The sequence below is a fragment of the Labrus mixtus genome, chromosome 1, assembly GCF_963584025.1.
Source record: "Labrus mixtus chromosome 1, fLabMix1.1, whole genome shotgun sequence".
Taxonomy (NCBI): Eukaryota; Metazoa; Chordata; class Actinopteri; order Labriformes; family Labridae; genus Labrus; species Labrus mixtus.
Window position 1 is genome coordinate 5,612,859 of NC_083612.1, and position 25,190 is coordinate 5,638,048.

Below are 25,190 nucleotides of genomic sequence, written 5' to 3' on the forward strand. Positions count from 1 at the left end.
CACGAAGCAGTGCGCCGTATCACAACCAGCTTGTGATACAAAGAAGAAAGGCTGGGTCAGTTATTGTACCTACTTTGGTTCTGGATTCACACCCGGTGAGAGTTTTGACTTTCTGAAAAGCCTGCTTGGTGTTCATGTTCAGCATTCAGACTCCAGTTTGTCTTTGAATTTAAATTTTGCCTTGAAAACCTCATTTTTTATTGTTCGGTTTGCCAGTTTTAGGCGTTCCTACACCGTTCATACACCGTGTAACAGATTAACATGAAAACAGAATTTAAGGTTTAAACTCTGGTAAAAATCAAACAATATCAATAACTGTTTTGATACCACAGAAATAAAAATAAGTCCTGGAGACCCAATGTAAGATAATTACTTTATTTAAGTTTAGTCACATATCCTCTTCATCAGTTTAAATAAGTCTCAGAGCTCCTCAAAACATGTGTGTGAAGTTTCTTGTTCTAAATCCACTCTGATCCTGTATTCGATCATGTCTATAAACCCCTCTATTTCAGCCCTGCTCAGAACAGGCTGTTTCTGTGTCTGTACCTTTAAATATGTAAATGAGATGTGTCTGACCACGCCCCCTCTCTGGAAGGACTTTGGGTGTCTTGGTCTTTCTCGCTCCATGTCTTATTGTTTACAGTGAGAAGGCAGACTCAGAGGGCAGAACAAACACCTAGCTGTGGGAGTGTCACCCACCTGGGGGAGGGGTTACTGCCCTTTGTGATGTCATAAAGTGAAAATCTCCAAACGGCCTGTTTGAGCACACATTTTCTGAAAAGTGGAGCAGGCAGAAGACGGAGAGGATGGACTTTTCTCATCATTATTTAATTATCATAAATTGCTGACAGGTAAAGAGACAGACATATATATATGGATAGATTTAAAAGGACGCTTCATGCTGACACAAGATTATATTTATTGTATTCACATTCAGGAGTAGTTCATGGTCGGATAGAAAAGCAGGAAATTAGAAGACCGTCTCTGAAATCTTCTTTATTAACCCACCGGAGAGATGGTGCTTAAACTAACACCTCCATCACGTCATTGATGTAATAATATGTGTTTACAATAATTCAGAGGACATTTGTCACCATTTTATACACTTATTACAGAGTGTTTAAACGGTATCTGATCACATGTTTATGCCGGTGTGTGAAGGGAAAATAACGGTTGCAGGTGATATCCTCTGCAGGGAAAGAGCGAAACCACGCCCCCTACTGTCAAAGTGAAGAACTACATTTAAAAATATATCTTCCAGGCTCTTTTTAGCCTTTGTGTTTATCTGAATCCTACTGACACGGTCTCGGGCGGCAGTTTCTCTCCTGTTCGGGTGATTTCTAGGCTCCGGGGTGACCCTCCAGGATACAGCGGCTGTAGCAGCAGAAGCTCCCCGGTAACAGCTCACTGCGTGGCGGCTTCCGGTGTCCGTCCGTCTGCGGGAGGATGGCGTCCGGCTTCGACAGCATCCCCTCCACCGCCGGTCCTCCGAGTCCCAAATATCCCGAAGGTTGTCGAGTACAGACTGCGGACAGCGGCAGATAAACCCCTCGAGTAAGTTATCGTGTTTTTATCTGTAAATAGGAGTGTTTTTGCGCGGGAGCGGGGCTCGGCTGTAGGAGGCGGATTGTCCCTGCAGCGCCGCGGAGGCCTGCTTTGACTCGGGGTCCGTTTGCGACGTTACACCAGAGAGCCGTCCTGTGGCCTTTTATCCATCAGAGGGGCTGCAGATTGAAGCTCCAGCCTTCAGCCTCAGATTACTAGCTGTGGGTTTTAATGTTAAACACGGCAGAAGCGGCAAACACTCGTCCCATAATGATAAATATCTGATATTTATCTTAAAGGTGGTCCCGTTAAAACTGTGACGATAGCTGCAGCTAGCGGTTAGCTGAACCGCAGCTAGCAAGCTAACATTCAAACGATTACATCCAAGAACAGAATAAAAATCATCCATCAGCCTGCTGGAAATGTAATTTCATTTTATAAGAAAACAGTTGGTGTTACTGTAACTTAATCGATAGAGTCGCTTACATCAGATATTGAAAAATACACATTAACAATGATGAGAAGTATACGCACCCGATTTTCTTCCCAGGAAGTAGACGGAGCCATTTTGTAGTTTCGGTTAGCGTCAGCTAGCTTCCGTTCACTGTTACTTCACAGTTCTGATTTGTACATGATTGATGATGATTAACAGTATTAACACATACAGTGTTTTACATGTGTTACGTAAATGAAAGAGAAAGGCGTTTAAGCCCATTGAACCACCTGCGAGGTTTCTGCAGATCATTTTACGCCAAACGCTGTGAAATAAACCTCATGTTTCAGTATATAGACGGAGCCCATTTCAGGTTTTTTGCCCTGGCTCGCGTTCGCTGTTTTTTTGTAGTTTCATTGAATGAATGAAAATACTGCAACGAAGTCATCCTAAACATACTTATATTTTAGATTAAAGGTTTAAAATGGTGTTCTTTATAGTTATTGTGAGGTTGGTTTCAGTTTTTATTTCATGACAAACAAAGGTTGTTAAAATGTTTGATACTATAATAATCATCGATAATCGATAATCGCTTCTATTTTAATGATTATCGTATCGGAAATACCCAAAGCGTTAAAAATGACATAAGATGTGTGCGTAGAAGAAATTGTTAAACATTGCCAACGTTTGAACAATTTACACATTTTTAATAATAAAACAAAAAAATCACCCCATGTTTGTTGCCTAGGAGTTAATTTTTTGTTGTTGTCATGACAACCCCATGGGGGGGGGGGAAACATGCTGAATTCGTATCAGTTTATTTTGACACTGAATGGAGACAGTAACTCAGCTGACCAAGATGGAAACACATACAATTTAATATTTCTGTCTCTGATCATGCTTTTTTATAATGTTTGAAACCGGCAGATCGTCAGCTGTGCTTTAATATTATCACCCTTGCATTTTATTAACTAATTGCAATATTTGTTTTCATAGTAATTTATTTTCCTGTTTTTATTTTTCTCCTAGGTTATCTCACTTTTCTGAAAGGCTGTGTCTAAACAGAGGTCTAACTCTCAGCCACTCTCCGTTTGGCATTTCTCCAACCACATCCGCCCTCTCAGTCGGCGCTGAAAGCACAATTCCTCTACTGAGCTTTGAATCCCTGTGTGAGAAGTGGCAGGATGACGGAGGCGTGGCAGCAGCAGCAACATGCGGTGGCTCCGCCTTCTGTTGTGCACACGCTCCCTCCCGGGGCCGAAAACTCTCTGGGCTGTGCAGTGTACGGAGTGGTCCTGCAGCAGGACACCTCCCTGCAGCAGCCCCAGCACGGCCAACAGCTCTCTGTCCAAACCCAGCAGCCCTCCCTACAGGTAGGGGGCGAGAGAGGGCACAAGTGTGGAGCCTGCGGCCATGACATCTCTCACCTGGCCAACCCTCATGAACACCAGTGCATGGTGAGCCAAGACCGCTCCTTCCAGTGTACCCAGTGTATGAAGATCTTCAGCCAGGCGACCGACCTGCTGGAGCATCAGTGTGTGCAGGTGGAGCAGAAGCCGTTTGTGTGTGGTGTGTGTAAGATGGGCTTCTCCCTCCTCACCTCTCTGGCCCAGCATCACAACTCCCACGGCAACGGAAACAACCCCATGAAATGCTCCATCTGTGAGAAAACATACCGGCCGGGCTCTGGAAATGTCACCCCCACCTCGTCAGCTGCCAACCCCCAGCAGCCCTCCACTGGAGAGACGTCTAGTGGCGGAGCAGCAATCAGTGCCTCGTCTCCACCCTCGTTTGAGGCCTCTGCACCTGACCGGCCGTACAAGTGCTCAGTGTGCCATAAGTCCTTCCGCCATCTGTCCGAGCTGACCCGCCACGAGAGGGTGCACACTGGGGAGAAGCCATACAAATGTGACACGTGTGACAAAAGCTTCAGCCAGTCCTCACACCTGGCACACCACCAGCGCACCCACAGCTCCGAGCGGCCGTATAAATGTGCCGTATGTGAGAAGAGCTTCAAACATCGTTCTCACCTGGTACGTCACATGTACGCTCACTCCGGCGAGCACCTGTTCAAGTGCAATTTGTGTGAGATGCACTTCAAAGAGTCGTCCGAGCTGCTGCACCATCAGTGTCAGCCTGAGGGGGAGAGACCTTTCCGCTGCGGTTCCTGCGGAAAGAGCTTCAAGCGCCCGTCTGACCTGCGGCAGCACGAACGCACACACTCAGAGGAACGGCCTTTCCAGTGCGAGGAGTGCCAGATGAGCTTCAAGCAGCAGTACGCCCTTGTTCGCCACCGCCGCACTCACAAAAACCCGGCCGATCGCCCTTTCAAGTGTAACCTGTGTGATAAGGGCTTCCTCCAGCCGTCCCACCTGCTCTACCACCAGCAGGTTCACGGGATGGAGAGTCTGTTCAAGTGTGCATCCTGCCAGAAGTCCTTCAGCCAATCAGGAGAGCTGCTGCGACACAAATGTGGCGGCGAGGTGGAGAAGCCCTACAAGTGCGACGTGTGCGGCAAAGGTTACAAAAAGAACTCTACGCTGCAGCGCCACCAGAACTCTCACTGCACGGAGAAGCCGCTGAAGTGCTCCCTGTGTGACAAGCGCTTTGTGTCATCGTCTGAGTTTGTCCAGCACCGCTGTGACCCGACCCGCGAGAAGCCACTGAAATGTCCCGACTGTGAAAAGCGCTTCAGGTACTCGTCAGAGCTGCAGCGCCATCGACGCGTCCACACCGGGGAGAAGCCTTTTAAGTGTGCCAACTGCGACAAAAGCTTCAAGCAGCGCGAGCACCTGGCCAAGCACCAGAGCGTTCACTCCAGGGAGACCCAGTTTAAGTGTGTGTGGTGCGGGGAGCGCTTCGTCGACCTGGCGGCTCTGCAGGAGCACACGGTCCAGCACACCGCAGAGGGCGAGAGTTTCCCTGAAGCTCCCTGCATCCCATGAACCGAGCTGCTGTTCAGTCCTGAGCAGCAAACTTGACATTCAGCCACAGAGCAGCGTGTGCCAGCCTCCCCTTCACATACGTAGAATATAACATGCACACATGAGTTATGTTTAATGATTTTTAGAAACAGTAAGAATCTGTTCATCCTCACACTTCCCTGAGTAAAAGAGAAAACTCGAGGAATCAACCGGCGACTCGTTTTAATTTCAAACACATGGAGAAAAACTTGAACAGGATGAAAAAGACGTCAAATGTGGGAAGATCTTGATTTAGTTTAGTCCTGAGTGTGGGACCTTTTCTGTGCTTGCATGTGATCGTCTGTTTTGTGATTCTGTCGTTGAGGAAAGATGACGAGAACTTCCAGAAGGTCGTCAGATGTGTGTGTTTGCGTGCGTGCGTGTGTGTGTGTGTGTGTGTGTGTGTGTCTAAGTGTGTAAGCTCCTCCGGATCCATGTGCCTTTTTTTACTGATCGCTCACGTTGTGTTTCTGTTTTTCTTTTCACGTCCAGTTTAGAAGCTCCCACAGCAGCAGCAGTATCTCTCTCATACTAGGTAGTCTCATCTGTTTGTGCATGAGTATTTATCACACTTTAATATCACTGTTGTATTATAGCTTTTGCTTTATTTAGGAAAACATCCTAAGAAGAAGATGGAAAAAAGTGGATTTGTGAAAATGTATAGCCCGTGTCCTATGAATTCTGTGTTGTTGCATCTTTGTATTAAACAGATGACGTCTAGGTAACTAACCCGTACCTACCATGTCATACAGACACTTGACATGTGCAATAGAACATGCACAATGTTATATTTATGACTACTGATTCATGGCATAGTCTACTCTGTTATATTAGAGATTGTGTGTATACGCTTCTGTAAAACTGTATAGTGCTTATGTTACCTGCTTTTGTATTCACCATGAACGAGCCTGCAGGACGATGCAGGCGCTCTTAGTTTCAGTTCCACACAGAGTATCCCAAGTTTAACCCCACGGAAAATTCAAAGCGTTATTCTGCTTGTTGCCACCGACTAGCTGCATTAGTTACTGAGCTTTAAATCTTAACAAAGTACTCTTCTTTTATAATTGATTTCAGAGACCTTCTTGTAACCTCCTCCGGGTCGACACTCAGCAGATTAATCCGAGTAGCCTCAAAGTTCTGTGTTGGTTTATGCCGAGCATAAAGTAAAAATATTTGTGTACTTTAGTTTACTGTGTGGGTTTCTATATTCTGTACAATCTTTGCAGTATATTTAAAGGTTTTTGGAGTTTTAAGTCTTGGTTACAGGGATGTTGGAGCGGGGCGGGAGGGGGAGGGGGAGGGGAAGGGGACGGCAAGGTTTTCGGTGCTGATGGAGGAGAACGAGTGTAATGAAACGTTGCATTTACACATATGGATATCAATATAAACTCCTGTTCATACTGTATACAGACAATTAAAATAAACCACCCTTATGAAAATACATGTGTTCATCGTTTATCAAAATTAGAGCTGCACATCAGGATTATTCTCACTGGGTCAGCCAAGCTCAGTTGGTAGTGTTGGTCATCCCTCAACCAGAAAGTCAGGGTTCGATCCCCAGCTCCTGCAGCCACATGTCCGATGTGTCCAGCCACTGATTTGTCGGCGGCAATATAAATGTTTATGAATGGAAATGGCTACTACTGATGGGCACCTTACACAGCAGCCTCTGCCATCATAGGTGTGACCTGTGGTGTAAAAGCACTTTAAGTAGTCAGAAGACTAGAAAATAAATATACAAGCTCAAGTCCATTTAACATTTACTTCATATAATCAAAACAGATGAGTCATCAAAACATTCACCCCCCCGTACAGTGTGTGTCGATCGAGACATGAGCTAATCAAACCTATTTGGTTTTTTGAACCAGGCTGTAAACATGTTAATCTCTGCTGTAAAAACAGGCTTTTTAGAATGGGTGTGTATGTGACTTCCTGTGTTTCTGCAGCTCAGCCTCTAGTGGACACTCGAGGAACTGCAGGATGTTTCACTTCAGCATCAGCTTCATTTTCAACACTGGAGATTGCTGCATGGCACACACTGATAGATTAAACATTAAGTTATAACATTTTATATTTAGATATCATATTTAATCATTTAAATTTCATTTTGAAATGATCTTGAATTGATTTTCACACCAAAACAACCTTGACGAACTTCAATAATATTGCTTAAAATTATTTTAAAAAAGTGATTTTAAAAAACCAACACCAATTTTAAATGTGGAGAAATATTGCTGTAATTTTTGTGTTCGAGCAACTTAAAAATATATATTTATATTTTTTTCTTTTAGGCGTAAAATATTTCGGGTTTGTTTTCAGGTCATCCAGCGTCTTTATTCACTTCCGGTTGATGTTCACTGCAAAACGGCAGAGAGACCGCCCTGCTCCGCTAACGAACCCTCCACCCTCCGATCACATTCATCCCTTTTCCTGCCGATATCACGAAGATTATTAGTGACTTTATAACCGGCGGAGCTTCATCGTTGCACACACAGCGAAACGTCCTGCTGATGAGCTGCTAACGAGAAGCTAACGGGAAGCTAACGGGAAGCTAACGAGGAGCTAACGGGAAGCTAACGAGTTGATGTCGGGCGGACCTCCTCTGAGCTCGGATATTTCTACGACGAGGTTAGCCGCTAATTTAGCACTCTTATTGATTTTAAATCACACACACGTCGATACAGACAAACATTTTGAATTATTCAAACGTTTTGAACTATAAATACAGATTTTCATTAAGCTGTTTATCTGCATTCAAGGTTCACATTGTAGGATTGAATGTTTTGCTGAGTTAGCTTTAGCAGCTAGCTAGCCAGCTAGTTGGATTAAATGATCGTAGGAGGTGCTTTTCATCATGTTTCGGTTTAAATGTGGGATTTATTCCGTGGTTAGCGGCTGGATTAATGTAAAAATGTGTGTAATTAAAGGGGTTAAAGCCGGGGAAAAGGCCCCGGGGAGCCCGAGTCGTGACGGGCAACACAATCTGTCAGAATGTTCGATGTCAATATTTGATCGATAACTCGTCGGTTAATCGATTTCATCTCTGTTGTTTTAATCATCATAGGAGAGCAAAGTACAGAATTATTTTTAACCAGTGCTGAGGAAAAGAGAGAAAATATGTCTTAAATTGAATAAAAACATCAGAATAATAAAATCTGATTTTTAAAAATACGAATCCAGAAAAAATCCAATGAATTGTAATCCTGTCTTTGTTTAGATTAAAGATTTTTATTTGTCACATGCTCATACAGATGTGCAGTGAAATGTTAAATAAGATTCACATTAACTTCTGTATTAAACAGAAACGAGTAACGATATCAAAATCTCATGATACGATAACATCAGGATAACGTGATTTAAAAATAAAAAAAGAGAGAGAGAGCCCGGCCGATGTTAGAGTATCCAGTGACGATCAGTATCGACTCATTTTATTATAATAATAATAATAATAATAATATATTGTTTTTTTATAGCGCTTTTCTAGGAACCCAAAGACGCTTTGACAAAAAATAAAACCATAAAACAAAACAAAAAACGACGAGGACAGTACAATGAAGAAGTAATGTAGGGGGAGGGGGGTTATCTCATTTATTAATCGGTCAAATAACATTTCATTTCAGTATCATTATACAGTATTACACTAGCAGTTCTCTGTCACCAGCAGAGGGCGCTATATGGATTAAAACAATCATCATCACTCTGCAGAGTGTTGAGCCATGATGCTCGTACATGTGCAGTTACTTTCCTGTCGTCTTCGTACCATCTCGTCTTTGTTGTAAATCTTTTCCACAAGTGTTTCATAACTGAGGGATCAACACAATAAATGTGTATATCTCTACAGATCAAAGGTCGGACCCTAATTATAACATTTAGAGGGACAGATCACACAAATGTAAAATTGTGTAAAAGTATTTATTCAGTTCAAAAGACAATCTGCACGTCATACGGCTGCGACATATTTCTCTAAGATGTGTACATTGATAATCACGGATTGGATCCGGACAGTCCCTATTAACTAGTCTTCCTGAGGTCTACATATATTCATTTACAATATTTAATTATAACCTTAAACCTTCAAATAATCGCACACTCTTTATTTGAGGCAGGCGTCAAAAAGAGACATGCGGTTAATCATTTTCAAACAAAACTAATGCACAGCAAAGACGGGAAGGACTATCAAAATGTAAATTTACTCCAGAAAGAATATTGAACTGTGCTCAAATTAAATGACTGATCAATAATTAGATCTTGCTTTGTAAGACGGCCCAGCACTGCCGTCCTGCCGCACGGTGGCAAGAGAGAGAGAGATGATCACTAACGAGAGCTGTGCTGACCTGTGGATCGGTGGAAACACGCCAGATTGTCTTTAGTTGATAGTCCACGTGATACAGGGTTCAGAATTTAGCGCTGACACTTCATTTCCACAAGCCGCAGTCTGTCGGCGCCACAGTTTTGCTCGGTCGGACGGCGCAAACCCTGCCCTACTGGCTCTGTTTCTGGAACATGTACAAGATCTCAGGAGAACTACAAGATCACAGGAGAACTACAAGATCGCACAAAAACTACAAGATCTCAGGAGAACTACAAGAGCGCAGGAGAACTACAAGATAGCAGAACTACAAGATCTTGTATTATGATGTTTAATTATGTATTGTAAGGACCCCCTTGAAAATGAGATGATGCATCTCAAGGGGCTATCCTTGAAATAAATTACAAATTACAAACTACAAGATCTCAGGAGAACTACAAGATCTCAGGAGAACTACAAGATCTCAGAAGAACTACAAGATCGCAGGAGAACTACAAGATCTCAGGAGAACTACAAGATCTCAGAAGAACTACAAGATCTCAGGAGAACTACAAGATCATACGAGAACTACAAGATCGCAGGAGAACTACAAGATCACAGGAGAACTACAAGATTGCAGGAGAACTACAAGATCACAAGAGAACTACAAGATCACAAGAGAACTACAAGATCACGCGGAAATAAAGAGAAAAACATGCAAACTTGTTGCTTCGGGACAACTGGACCTCGTGTCAGTGCACCCTAAAACCATGGGGGTTTGGTCTAAATCTGTTCTGGTCTGGCTCCACTTAAAGAGTTAAACCAGCTACTTTATTTATTTATTGAACCGTAAACCCTGAAAGAGGAACTTTTAAATTGAACTGGAACTATAATTTGATGCCGCCTGCCGGCCATCACAGCCAAAGATACCGTAAAATCCGACGTATGAGCCGCACTTTTGATTCCGATTTGTTCATTGATACAGTGCGCTGCGTCTTACACACCTGTGCGACCAATACACCTGAATAACATGCTGACACACACAGCATCATCACCGAGAGTGCAGTCGCCACCATCACACACTGCACGCCACATGACATGATTGAAAATTCATCCCTGTTTCAAGAAGCTGATTGTATGCTGTGCGGGGAAACATAGCAGCGCTGACGAGGCTGACTGTGCAACTTTTTCACATCTTTTCTTCCTTAAGGCGGTATTCTGTTCCGTAAATAAAACTTGTCCATTGCTGCTTTGATTGAAAGACTCTTAAATTAAATGTAACAAGTGACCAGCGGAGGCGGGGTGCACGACGCGCAGGCTGTAGCCATGAGGGGTGCAAACTCCACAAAGAGAAAACAGGCGGAACAAAAAAAGAGCGACACGGCTGTACAGAAACGACAACGGACCTCGCTGACCATGATAGGAATCATCACCTAGGTAGATGGTTTAAACTTTTTTTTCTTTCTGGGAGACCGCCAAATCCGACTGCGTTTTATATACCGGACTTATATTCTGGATTCTACGGTATCCGTTTTTACCTTTGCAATTTGGCTACAGAATACATAACGTGGCGCGAGAGAGAGCGGCAGTACGCTGCACGGACCTCACTGAGTTCTGGGTCAGTTGAGCCCGTTTTCACAGAAAGTCAATACTAAGCCTGTCGTTCAGGTTTTTAAAGAATTTAACACTTGTTATGAGTTGACGCTCTACAAATAAAGATTGATTGAACCGTCTTGGTGGTTCCTGTCTCTGCCGTGGCGGTGCAGCACCAGGCGCTCTGCAGTGTCGTCTGCTGGCGTTAACACTGCTCCGTGGCGTGAATGTTTGTGTCTGCTACTGATTGTCACAGCGTTATTGTTGTTAAGAAAATCATATAACAGGTAAAAGTCACAATCAAAAATATCTTCGGGGCCAGACACGTTCTGCGAGATGAGAGTCCACATTCGATGTTGCCTCGTTTCATACGGATCTCTTCGCTTCTCCTTTTTCATTTTACTGAAGCTGAAATGTTAACAAAGGGGCGGAGTTACATTTGGTTTAGGTACCAGTGCAGTCTTCTTTGTGTCGGTCTGAACATGCGGCGGGGTGAAATGACTTGTTTTTACCGTGACCGTCCTACTGTTCAGTCACTCATCCAGGAAAGTACGATCAAACATGAAGGATATAACTCGTCACTGATCGACCCTAAGAACATTTATACTTGTCACATTGTAATGAGCGGCGTGCACGTGATTCTCCGTGTGCTTTTCTCAACACAACACCTACAGTGGGTCAACCGCAAAGGACAAATAAAATATTCAAATCCAATAACTTTTGGTGTCTGATTAATAAAGAAACAAGTCAACAAATAGTTTTTTAATTGCAGATTTTTGATTCTAAATTGAACGTTGAATGAAACACATTCTCTTCTGTCCTGTCGTCCTGCAGCTGGCGTCTCTTTATCCCATCCTGCCCGTCAACTTCCTGCTCAGGGGCTTCACACACTCGGTCATCGTCGCTCTGTCCGTCTGCTCAGCGGCTGCGTCAGAACAGCCTGACGCTTGTCACCAAGGGACACAACCAGCCAAAGCTCATGGTAAGAACAGCGCAGGGATCTTAGAGCCGCACGTTCAGCAGATTGGCTGCGCTGCCTTCACGTACCGAGCCAAGAAGTGTTCAGAGCGAGGAGACGGTCCTCGACACGGAGCCGCGAAGCTAGCGATGCCCGGATCCACGCCGGCCAGCAGCAAGGCTCGGGTGTACACCGACGTCAACACACAGAAGAACAGAGAGTACTGGGACTATGACGCACACGTGCCAAACTGGAGGTACACGCACACACACACACACTCACACACACACACAATCAGCATGTGTCATCAACAGGCGCTCTGAGAACAAAGAGGAAGACATTTTTAAAAGGGGTGATCAGGTCACATGATCCCTCGTTCTGTGATGGGACGCTTGCACATTTTCTTCTGTCCACAATTCTTGATATCATTTGAATCACGATTTTTCTCCCTGAGAATTGAGTTCAAAATTCTCTCACAATTCTTATTCTTCCAGTTTTTAAGGTCACATATTCTCCTCCTCTTCAGTGTAAATAAGTCTCAGAGCTCCTCAAAACATGTGTGTGAAGTTTCTTGTTCTAAATCCACTCTGATCCTGTATTTGATCATATCTATAAACCCCTCTATTTCAGCCCTGCTCAGAACAGGCTGTTTCTGTGTCTGTACCTTTAAATGTAAATGAGCTGTGTCTGACCACGCCCCCTCTCTGGAATGGCTCGTGTGTGTGTGTGTGCGCACATGTCGGTGTGTCCCTGCAATGCTCCTTCATGTTGACAGCAGAGAGAGAAGCAGGGAAAAGTAGCTGCAGCTAAATCAAAAGCGTCGGATAGCCCTCTGAAATCATGATTAGTTAGAGGTCACCCGTCTGTTCCTGCGCTGGAGTCCAATCGATGGCGGTCTCCATGCTGGAAATGCTGTCTCAGTCTAACTTTCAGTCAACCTAACGATAGGCTGAGAGCTGGAGCTGAGGCAGGTTTTTAAGACTCTTGACAAACCGTTACACCGCGCCCACCTGTCAATCAGGTCAGCTACACGCCTTATTGTGAATACAGGGATTAAAGTTCTCCGTCGCTACGACGGATTTCCATCAATTTCAAAATTGTAATATTTTTATTCAGTGTCAGTCTGACAAAAAAAATTCAAGCAGAATGTGGGTTAATGACAAACGTGCAAACTGCTGTTTTTATTGTCAGGCATTTATCTGAATCCTGTAACACAAGTGTAGTTTTGCGTCTATGTGGCATTTCAATGTAGGCTACAGTCAGAACTTTTATCTGCTACGTGAAGTCCGCTCTGTGTAGGAGGCTTTTATTGTGGTAGCGAGGATCAGCGTGCACTGCCCGTCATGTCCGGACTTTTTTTTTAGGCTCCACTGAATTTATAGAAAATCTTCAATTTGTTTGCTAGTTACTTCTCAGATTCAGATTTATAATGCAAAATAGGACGAATACACTATTTGTCAAAATATCTTTATTATATGCCCTGTGAATTCACAAGGTATCCACCTATATGTGTGTAAATCACTCAAATAGGATTAGCTCCAACTGTAGCAATGACAACAAAATGAGGAACACATTAATGCATTAAAAAAAATATATAATAATAATTATAAATATATAAACTTAATTTACTTTCCAGAGTTTCACTTCTTAGAAGTTTTGTATAGAACACCTGCTGTACATGTAAGCTCATATCTGTCAGCCTAGAACTTCGATAGAAAACACCTATTCAAATTGTTTTTTTTAACTTGTTTTTGACCTTCTTAAAACTTTTCTTCGTTAATTTTTTAACCTTGAAAAGAAAATCACCCTACATTTTAAAATGGAAAACAAAAAAAAAACTCCTCGTTTTTCAAACGTAATATCCATGAGAGAGATAGTTAAATAGAGAAGTTCCAGATCAGCTCGTTCAGCTACTCAAGAGTCCGGTTTGTGCTGCCTGGATAACGACTCCTGGGCTTCTGACACACCGATGCTCTCACGCTGGATTAAACAATAAACCCAATCTGACCGGTTGTTTGTTTATTCTGTCGTTTCTTTAATCTCTGCTTTTGGTTTGTTTGTTGTTGTTTTTCTGCTCACTGCAGCAATCAGGACAACTATCAGCTGGTTCGTAAACTGGGCAGAGGGAAGTACAGCGAAGTGTTCGAGGCCATAAATGTGACCAACAACGAGAAGGTGGTGGTGAAGATCCTCAAGGTGAGGCTCCGTCTGGATTATTAACACCTCTTTGATCTGAATTATCTCAGCTATTAGCTCGCCACGACAAACTAACGAGGGGCTTTTGAGGGCCGCAGTGTTTTCTGCCCCCCTTTCTCTCTCTGCTTCTTCGCTCTCTCGTGGTACAAAGAGGTGTTCCTGCTCTCTCCGCAACTCCGCCATTTTCCCCTCCTTGTCCCAAACCTCACGTGAGGAACTTCTAATAAATTAGGCCCTGTGGCAATTTAGCATTTTTTCCGGGCAGAAACGCACCGGCTGTGCGCTCGGGAGTGTTGCACGTCCGTCCTGTCTCCATGACAACATACTGTTGACAACGGCCGCTGTATGAACGACACTGCTCCGTTAGTTTTTACCTTTACACCTTCAGGGGTGCAAACTTGTCACCTTTCGGCAAAATTTGCCGTTTTGTATCCCAAATAGGTCATTTGTGTGATTCATTTAGATCTGCAATAAAAAATATTTGGAGGAAGGTGGGGGGGATAAATCTGCGACGCGAGCTGTCATGAATCTAAAACCGTATTCATGCTTCTTGCGGCCGGCGAGCACGGTCCCTGCGAACGTCAAGTCGTTTCATACTGACTGCAGTCAGACACGGACCGACGTACTTCCGGGCCCTGTAGCGAACCTGTCCGCGTTGTTTCAAAATCTTGGAGATGCGCGGCTGGGCGATTAGACCCTCCGCAGACCCTCCTCTCACCGGCCACAATTGCGCAATAACGCCGCGTCGACCGCAAGAAGCATGAAACCTGATTCAATGAGTCGCAATGGGCAGCAAATGGCTAATTTACATTACGTTATTTATCCGTGAAAACACTGTGGAAAGATTCGAAATCTGGCTAGCAAGCCCGCCTTTCTGTTAAACATCCTGTCTGATCATATTTACTGTTTGGTAGCCAAAGGTAAAGATGTTGACAGAAATGTGTGCTAGCTTGAAGGTAACTTCATAAAGCTTTCTGTTTCATTATTATCTCAGGCAACATTAAAGTGACAGCTAGTCAACAAATGTAATAAGAGAGGGAATATAAACTTAATGAAAATCAGCAGGAGCAAAACATCAGGTTAATATATTGATAATGTTTCATATTTAATGAGAGAACAGAAAATATTGTGATTCTTGATGACTGCAGTATGATGGTCTCTCAGACTCTTTCCCTGAGGGCTGCTTGCAGTGACTGCCCTTCACATCACCCCTTAGTGGAACATGCCCTGTTCTGCAAATTCATCCCATTTATAAAAAGGAACTGAAGGTTAGGAGCAACAGAACATAGATATCAACAAGCAATTGTGTTTTTCTTATTGTTTGCTTCTTTAGTCGGTCTGAATGCTAAAATCGTCTGTAAATTCACATTTTAAAGTTGATATTTTTAAAAAATCTTCCCGGGGGGGGGGAGCATGCCCCCGGACCGCCCTAGGAGGTTTGGATCCATGTCACCTTTTTCATCCCTGATAAGTTTGCACCCCTGACTTCATGTTTTATATTTGAGATCGGACACGGAGCGAGGAGGATGTGGGTACAAGATACGATCTCTTGTAGGCTAAAATACGGGGAATATCATACAATTTGAAAAGAGCGCCGGTGATGTCATCAGCGCCTTTCTGAAAAGTTGAAAGATTTTCAACTTTAGCGCTCGAAGCAACGGAAAAAAACACTAGGTGGACACGGGGCCTTAAGAACACGACATGGTAATGTTCGGACACATTTGCCCGCCACACAAAACATTTGTACACACAGATATTTGCGAACCAGCTTGGAGAGTTGCGGGTTTGTAGCGACCCTGTGTTTCTCCTCCAAAGCAGTGGGCCGCCGTCTGCAGAGAGACGAGTCTTACTCGTGCCACAACATCACTGTCTTCATTCACTGAGGTCAAGAGGTCATGCAGTGGTCATGTTAAGATGAGAGCGCCCTCTGCTGGATTCAAGTGCAAACGACTTCAGACGGCCTGCAGCACCGAAAGACTGAATATTTTTAATTCAACGGCTCATGACAGTTCGAATGTGAACTTTCTCCCGCAGCCGTACCGCACATTCCTTCTTCACCCCGCCGTGTTTACTAGTTCGTAGCGTCTTGTATGCTGCTGGCGAGCTGCTATTGGTTGTTGACGACGGTAACATCATCAACAATTTGCTGATTTCTTTTGTTTTATTTCACAGCCGGTCAAGAAGAAGAAGATCAAACGAGAGATCAAAATTCTTGAGAACCTGCGTGGAGGAACTAACATCATCCGCCTGGTGGACACGGTCAAAGACCCGGTGGTGAGTCTGATGCCGTCACTGTGCGGCGTGCTGCATGTGGCGTGCGGCGTGCAGGGAGAGGTGGGACAGTGTGTGTGTGCAGTTATAATGTTCTCCTCAGTGACGTCTCGTGTGTCTTTCTCTCTTTCAGTCCAGAACTCCAGCACTCGTCTTTGAGTGCATCAATAACACAGACTTTAAGGTACGACACACACACACACACACACACACACACACACACACACACACACACACACACACACACACACACACACACACACACACACACAGTTTCTGTTAAACCTCTGACATCATGTTTGTTGATGTGGTTCTGCAGGAACTTTACCAGAAGCTGACGGACTACGATATCCGATACTACATGTACGAGCTGCTCAAGGTAAACACCACAGACTGGTTTAACTGGTTTATGTGACTATAGACTGGTTTAACTGCTTTATGTGACTATAGACTGTTTTAACTGGTTTATGTGACTATAGACTGTTTTAACTGCTTTATGTGACTATAGACTGGTTAAACTGGTTCATGTGACTATAGACTGGTTTAACCGCTTTATGTGACTATAGACTGGTTAAACTGGTTCATGTGACTATAGACTGGTTTAACTGCTTTATGTGACTATAGACTGGTTTAACTGCTTTATGTGACTATAGACTGGTTTAACTGCTTTATGTGACCACAGACTGGTTCATGTGACTATAGACTGGTTTAACTGGTTCATGTGACTATAGACTGGTTTAACTGGTTTATGTGACCACAGACTGGTTTATGTGACTATAGGCTGGTTTAACTGCTTTATGTGACCACAGACTGGTTCATGTGACTATAGACTGGTTTAACTGCTTTATGTGATTATAGACTGGTTTAACTGCTTTATGTGACCACAGACTGGTTCATGTGACTATAGACTGGTTTAACTGCTTTATGTGACCACAGACTGGTTCATGTGACTATAGACTGGTTTAACTGCTTTATGTGACTATAGACTGGTTTAACTGCTTTATGTGACCACAGACTGGTTCATGTGACTATTGACTGGTTTAACTGCTTTATGTGACTATAGACTGATTTAACTGGTTTATGTTACCACAGACTGGTTTAACTGCTTTATGTGACTATAGACTGGTTTAACTGGTTTATGTTACCACAGACTGGTTTAACTGCTTTATGTGACTATAGACTGGTTTAACTGCTTTATGTGACTATAGACTGTTTTAACTGGTTTATGTGACTATAGACTGATTTAACTGGTTTATGTTACCACAGACTGGTTTAACTGCTTTATGTGACTATAGACTGGTTTAACTGCTTTATGTGACTATAGACTGGTTTATGTGACTAGACTGGTTTAACTGCTTTATGTGACTATAGACTGGTTTAACTGCTTTATGTGACTATAGACTGGTTTATGTGACTATAGACTGGTTTAACTGGTTTATGTGACTATAGACTGGTTTAACTGCTTTATGTGACTATAGACTGGTTTATGTGACTATAGACTGGTTTAACTGCTTTATGTGACTATAGACTGGTTTATGTGACTATAGACTGGTTTAACTGCTTTATGTGACTATAGACTGGTTCATGTGACTATAGACTGGTTTAACTGCTTTATGTGACTATAGACTGGTTCATGTGACTATAGACTGGTTTAACTGCTTTATGTGACTATAGACTGGTTTATGTGACTATAGACTGGTTTAACTGCTTTATGTTACCACAGACTGGTTCATGTGACTATAGACTGGTTTAACTGCTTCATGTGACTATAGACTGGTTTAACTGCTTTATGTTACCACAGACCGGTTTATGTTACTACAGACTGGTTTATGTGAACTGGTTTTTGTGTGTGTCTTCAGGCTCTGGACTACTGTCACAGTATGGGCATCATGCACCGGGACGTGAAGCCGCACAACGTGATGATCGACCACCAGCTCAGAAAGGTGATGGATGAGTCATCAGGAGTTGAACCCTGAAAGGCAGATTGAATGTGTGATCTTGTTTTATCGTGATAACAGTGAAACTATCGTACTGGGTCAGGGTTAACCTTAAAGGAAACCATCGTATGAACAGTGAGAAGTTTTAAAACCTTGGTAAGGAAATAGATCTCAGACGCATTCCAGTCTAACACAGATTAAGTCGTTTAGTCCAATCAGTGAGTGTTATTTGATGAGGGGGCGTGTCTGCCAGTACAAAGTTTCCTGGGGGGGTTCTCTCATGTTTCCTCGATCCTCGAGAGAATCACTCCCATGATTCCCCGCCAACCTGGACGTCATCTTTGTTATTGTTTTCATTGAGAGCCCCCTGGTGGCGGGGTTTACGTACTGCGCCTTTAAATAGTTTTGTCCTAACCTAAACCCTTACCTGGACCTCTTAGCTCCATGAACCACTGTGCAGTCCTTGAACATTTTCACGGGTTTCTTTGAGATTGTTGCGCCCTAAACATGCCGGATTTTGCTGCAGTTTTTTTTTTTTTTTTTTTTTTTTTTTAAGTTGCGTTGACTGGATGTATTTTTTTCAACGACGTTTCACGAGAAAAGGACGCTGAAGAAACAGTTGCTACTATTTTTAGTGTTCAAAGAATCTGTTGCAAAAATATGGTTTAAGATAAGATCGGCATTAAAACGATGAAAACCACAAACAGGACCGGTGACAAGGGGCAACCCTCGCAGAGGCCAACACACACCGGGAACGTGTCTTTGTGCCGAGGATGAGGACACAGCTCCCACTTTGGTCATACAGGGACCGGATAGCTCGCAGCAACCCACCTGGGACCCCATATTCCCGCAGTGCATGAAGTTGAATTGATAGGTGCGATCGTGTCTTCCCGGGGAGAACTCCATTATTGGTTGATTTCTTGTTTTGAATTAACTGATTGAAGGTAAAACTCCTGCTCACTGTTGAAATAGCACAAACACATTGCTAAAGTATTTGTGTGGTTAGTGTGCAAGCGTTCACCTGCGATATTTGATAGTCATTTCTCTCCAACACTCCTGTCATATGGAACTGACCAATCTGTGACGCGAGCTGTCATGAAAACCTTAAATAATGCTTCTTGCGAACGTCGAGACGTTTCATACTGACTGCAGTCAGAGCGCGAGCGCTCAATACGGCCCGAATAAAGTACTTCTGGGCCCTGTAGCCAATCATTGCAGCGCTGTCGGCGCGAACCTGTTCGCGTTGTTTCAAAAACTTGGAGGTGCACGGCTGGGCGCTCAGATCCTCCGCGGACCCTGCTCTCGCCGGCCGCGATTGCACAATATCGCCGCGCCGACCGTAACAAGCATGAAACCTGATTCAGTGAGTCGCAATGGGCAGCACATGGCTGATTTACATAACGTTATGTTTCCGTGAAAACACTGTGGGAAGATTCAAAGTCTGGCTAGCAAGCCCGCCTTTCTGTTAAACATCCTGTCTGATCATATTTACTGTTTGGTAGCCAAAGGTAAAGATGTTGACAGAAATGTGTGCTAGCTTGAAGGTAACTTCATAAAGCTTTCTGTTTCATTATTATCTCAGGCAACATTAAAGTGACAGCTAGTCAACAAATGTAATAAGAGAGGGAATATAAACTTAATGAAAATCAGCAGGAGCAAAACATCAGGTTAATATATTGATAATGTTTCATATTTAATGAGAGAACAGAAAATATTGTGATTCTTGATGACTGCAGTATGATGGTCTCTCAGACTCTTTCCCTGAGGGCTGCTTGCAGTGACTGCCCTTCACATCACCCCTTAGTGGAACATGCCCTGTTCTGCAAATTCATCCCATTTATAAAAAGGAACTGAAGGTTAGGAGCAACAGAACATAGATATCAACAAGCAATTGTGTTTTTCTTATTGTTTGCACTGCTTATTTAGTAGGTTTGAATGCTAAAATCGTCTGTAAATTATAATAATAATAATACATTTAATTTGTAACACACTACATTTTTGCAAAAAAATCTCAAAGTGCTACAGGAAAAAACATAAAAATAAAAATAACATTTTAAAGCTGATATTTTAAAAAAGTCTTCCCGGGGGAGCATGCCCCTGGACCCCTCGAGGAGGTTTGGATCCATGTCACCTTTTTCATCCCTGATGAGTTTGCACCCCTGATCATAAAAGAAACAGATTGTATTGAAGGAGTATCCGAATCTTTGACACCCTGAGTTTCGTCTCTGCTTTAATCCCGATTGCTGAGTTGTTATGTTCCTCTGTGTCTCAGCTGCGTCTCATAGATTGGGGGTTGGCAGAGTTTTACCATCCCGCTCAGGAATACAACGTCAGGGTGGCCTCTCGTTACTTTAAAGGCCCCGAGCTGCTAGTGGACTATCAGGTAAGAATCAGGGAGAGAACAACGTCATGTTTGTGTCTGGTTCTCAATCATGTCACGTGTGTGATTGACTCTCTTCTCCCTCCTCAGATGTATGACTACAGTTTGGACATGTGGAGTTTAGGCTGCATGTTGGCCAGCATGATCTTTCTGAAGGAGCCATTTTTTCATGGCCAGGACAACTACGACCAGGTATTCACAAAAGCTGTTTTCACACATGCACTACAGAAAATATCTAGATCATTTCAGGAGGACCGCTTCGGATATTCTCCTGATCTGGTTGTTCACACATGTAGACGGGGGGAGGGGGGGTATAATGAGAATATGTTTCCTTCTTTATATCAATGCTACGTGTAGCTCAACAGAATCTCAATCTGAACTAAAGAGTGGAGAAGAACATACTGGAGAACAGGAAACATAATGCAGCAGGTTCATTAGAGCACGGAGATGGTAGAGGTGGCGTGCAGACAGTCTATGGTCGTGCAGCGATCACGGAATAAACGTCACCACCCCCTCCCACATCGGGAGTTTTCTGCATGTGTGAAATCCCTATAACCAGGGATGGGATAGATGGGAGGGATAGGACAGTGGATTGAGTGGGGAATGACTTGCAGGAAAGGAGCCACAGGTCGAATTCGAACCCGGGGCGCCTGCTTGGAGGACTATAGCCATCATAGACTCACAGACTGGGACACCAATATCACGCCGTTGCAGAATGAACATGAACGGCTGAGCTTACTTACGGCACGTTGTGAAAAAAAGATCTCTGAAAAGGACTGAAGACTAACCTGGGCGAGCTGCTCGGGTATCATTACGACCGCCTGACTTTAATCTGAGTGTGCGGTGGTGGACGAAGTGACAGAGTATTGTTGCATGTATTAAATTGCAGCAATGGAATGATATATATGTTATGTGTGTTTTATATAACCATGAATGTTCCTGTCATAAACTGACACATCATATCATGTGTTTGCTTTTCAGCTGGTCCGAATCGCTAAAGTTCTGGGGACCGATGAGCTTTTCGGCTACCTGCACAAATATCACATAGAGCTGGACACTCGCTTTAAAGACCTGCTGGGACAGTGAGTATGAGAGGAGGAGGAGACAACACTCAACACGTCCTTTAAGTACATTAAAGACCGGAAAACTGAAGCTGCCGTCCTTCTCACTGAGCAACGATTCTACATCATGTTAAAGATAGAGTCAGCAGCTTCTTCTTAACAAGTGAACTGTAACAAGTGAACTGTAACTGAAGCAGACAAGCTCCACGTCCACGGGTAAAAGCCAACACAAGGTTCACCCTTGTTTTAGAACAAGCTTTATCCGCTTTGTGTTTCTCCTCACTGTGATTATATTTTCTCTTCTTTGCTGCTACGTCCATCTGAACCCCGCCCACTCCGAGCACACACTGAGTCCCGCCCTCTCCTCCTGCGTTTTTTTTGTCCTTTGTCGTCACATCCCTGATTCAGAGTCCAGAAAGTAAACGTTTCCTTGTGTTTGCAGACAAACCCGTAAGCGCTGGGAGCAGTTCATCCAGTCTGAGAACCAACACCTGGTCAGTCCTGAGGCTCTGGACCTGCTGGATAAACTGCTGCGCTACGACCACCAGCAGAGACTGACGGCTGCCGAGGCCATGCAGCACCCCTACTTCTGTTAGTCACACACACACACACACACACCCACACACACTCACACACACACACTGAAACACACACACACACACACACACACACACACACACTGAAACACACACTGAAACACACACACACACACACACACTGAAACACCCACACACACACTGAAACACACACGCGCGCACACACACACACACACACACACACACTGAAACACACACACACACACACACACACACACACACACAGACACACTGAAACACACACCCACACACACACTGAAACACCCACACACACACACACACACACACACACACACTGAAACACACGCTGCATGTTGTTTCTGGTAACGAAGCTGCTGCTTCCTTTTCATTGATTCTGCTAAAAAGAATGTTCAACTTTTTAAACGACCAACAGAAACCTTTGATGAAAAACAAGTTATTTAATCACCTGGACTCACCTGTGTTCACCTGTGTTTGTGTTATTGACCTGTGTTTGCTGGCTCTGTGTGTTTATCCCTCAGATCCTGTGGTGAAGGAACATGCAAACGCCAACACAGACGGCACGAAGGCCATCAGCGGCTCTAACGCTACATGATGAGCGGAGAGCAGGTAACACACACCTGATCCTTCAGTCCGATGGTTGTTCCAAAGTCACAAAAAACTCGGATTAAAACCAAAAATTCATAACGACTTTATTCTCGTAAAGTTACAACTTAACGTTATTTAGGAAGTGACCTGGCACCTCTCCAGCTACCAGACCAACTTCCATATAATGGTCCAAACAGGGACTTGAACTTGAACCGGCGACCCTCCGGTTCCCAACCCAAGTCCACATGTACTGAGCTACTGCCGCCCCCAAAAACATAGACATTATTATCAATGTAAAAACATAAATTAGTGACATCTGACTCACTTTGAGTAGCGTCCCGCTCTATGTGAGCACAGCACTGTTAGTATTTTATATCTTTACTCATAATTATTCCGATATTTGGGTGAGAAGACTAATGATGGAGAACTCAGCGATACCTTCTTCCACATCTTAATGTCTTTGCACATTGAGTCCGTTTTCTTCGAATGCATTTTGTCAATCCGTAATCCAAAAAAAATAATTTGCAGTATGAGACAAAATGTCTGGTTCTCATCACGCAGAGTGATTTTCACTTTTTGAAAAAGTAAATATGGGGTCCGTCCACATGAAAACAAGACAAGAGTGAGGACTGGTTCACCTGCAGAATTCTCCCGATCGCTGCCAGGTGTATATAGGGATGTCAGTGGTTTGTTTGATACGCTGCTCTCTATTTTGGAACCACGCGTTAAAAAGATTTCTGCAAAGCAACTGATCCTGAGCAGCGGCTGGCAGGTTGTTTGAGGTTGGGACAGTATGGACACACGCACAGGGATGAACGCGGCAAACGCAGAAAATCAAACACGTTCCGAAAAAAGAAGACTAAAAAGGAATCGGTGTGCTAAGGCCTTTAGACTGTATCGGGGGGCCAACAGTCAAACAGCTGTTAGAACTGATTACATTCAATCTTTATTTTTAACATGGAAACATTTCACTCCTGAATGCTTCAGTTTTCTCTTTGCTACTTGTTTTGGTTTCCGATAGGGATACCTACATTAGGAAGAGTACAAATCAGATACCGATATATCAGCCGATATCTTTCTTGGTTCTGTCTTCGATCTGTAGAGATAGATGGATATAGATTAACACATTTATTGAGTTGATCCCTCCAATGCAGTTAGACACTTGCACACTTGGAGAAAAGATTTATAATGAAGTTAAGATGGTCACTCAGCTGGAAAGTAACTGAGCATGTACTGATGCTCGACACTCTGGAGAGTGATGATGCTTGTTGTAATCCATATAGCGCCCCCTCTGATGGTTAAAGAGAACTTCTAGTATAAAACAGTGAAACTCAGATTAAAAACTATCTGACTGGTGAATAAATCAAGTCATATCAGCGCATATCTGTGATAAAATTAGCCAATACCGATAGTCACTGGATATGCTGATACCGGAAGATCTTATCGGTCTGCCTCTAATATTTAGGATTTCTGACGTTGGAACTTTCTATTTTTAAAAAATCCAGAATTCAGGGTTTTCCCGACATTAAGAGGACACCGACAGAAAGCTTTGGGCTGCGCAAACACACATTTTCATCGCTGTTTACTCAAAATAAGGAGGATTTCAGGACATCTATGGGCTGAAATGTGTGATCATTCTTTTTTTGACAAGTATCTGTGCTAATGTTTGTGCTGACAGCCGCCGACACAGACGTTAGACGTAGTTTGTCGAGATGTCTCTAATCTCCACTTCAATAGTAAGAGAAACATGGCTGAAAGATTTTCACGGTAAAGAATGATTCTTGTTTGTTTTTATTTGCAGGAAGAATCTTTGTTACCTCAACGTGTGACCTTTTCGTGGCAGAACTTTCTGCCTCCACATCGACAGCCATACAGGAGCAAGATGTCAGTTTAACACAAACACACAGATTATACGTCTCCCTGCAGCCCGGGGATCTGCGCTGCTGGGTCCACGTCACAGATAAACAGGATCTGGACTCAGGTCTGACCCCCCCTCCCTCCTCTCCTCCCCCCTCTCCCCCTCCCTCCCTCCCTCCTGTTTGTAAAGAGTGAGCAGAGCGACTGTGGTTGGATCCGTGTCACGCCGGTGTTGTGCTGTAAAGACGTTTGTCGGTCATTACGACGCTGAGCTGAGATCCAGCTCCAGGCTTTAGCACGGAGCGGCTCGGAGGCTCCGCTCTGCTCTGATAGAACAAAAGCTATATTAAGAGAATAAACCATTTTTATTTAAAGGACTCCTCTGTGTTCCTCGTTTATTGACTCAGAGATGTGAAATTCTTCCTGTTCTGTTATCACATGACGTCCACACAGCACGGTAACTTTGTACTAAAGAGGAACAGCGGTGCTCAGGGTACTTACGAAGTCTTGAATCCTAATTTTTAAAATGAAAGGTCATAGAATGT

The 25,190-nt window shown here is 43.6% G+C and overlaps 2 protein-coding genes across 2 annotated transcripts; both read left to right on the plus strand.

Annotated features, from left to right (window-relative positions):
• Window positions 1-1,253: 1,253 nt before the first annotated feature.
• Window positions 1,254-6,382, plus strand: LOC132973565 (zinc finger protein 319). Its single transcript, XM_061037140.1, has 2 exons — window positions 1,254-1,554; window positions 3,008-6,382. The coding sequence occupies exon 2, from the start codon at window positions 3,163-3,165 to the stop codon at window positions 4,921-4,923; it is 1,761 nt and encodes a 586-aa protein (XP_060893123.1). The 5' UTR covers window positions 1,254-1,554; window positions 3,008-3,162; the 3' UTR covers window positions 4,924-6,382.
• An 890-nt stretch (window positions 6,383-7,272) lies between these two features.
• csnk2a2a (casein kinase 2, alpha prime polypeptide a) lies at window positions 7,273-25,022 on the plus strand. Its single transcript, XM_061037223.1, has 13 exons — window positions 7,273-7,569; window positions 11,657-12,036; window positions 13,865-13,976; window positions 16,149-16,250; window positions 16,381-16,431; window positions 16,567-16,626; window positions 18,107-18,190; window positions 20,457-20,567; window positions 20,655-20,756; window positions 21,546-21,646; window positions 22,068-22,216; window positions 22,722-22,809; window positions 24,590-25,022. The coding sequence occupies exons 2-12, from the start codon at window positions 11,930-11,932 to the stop codon at window positions 22,793-22,795; spliced, it is 1,053 nt and encodes a 350-aa protein (XP_060893206.1). The 5' UTR covers window positions 7,273-7,569; window positions 11,657-11,929; the 3' UTR covers window positions 22,796-22,809; window positions 24,590-25,022.
• The last annotated feature ends 168 nt before the right edge of the window (window positions 25,023-25,190 follow it).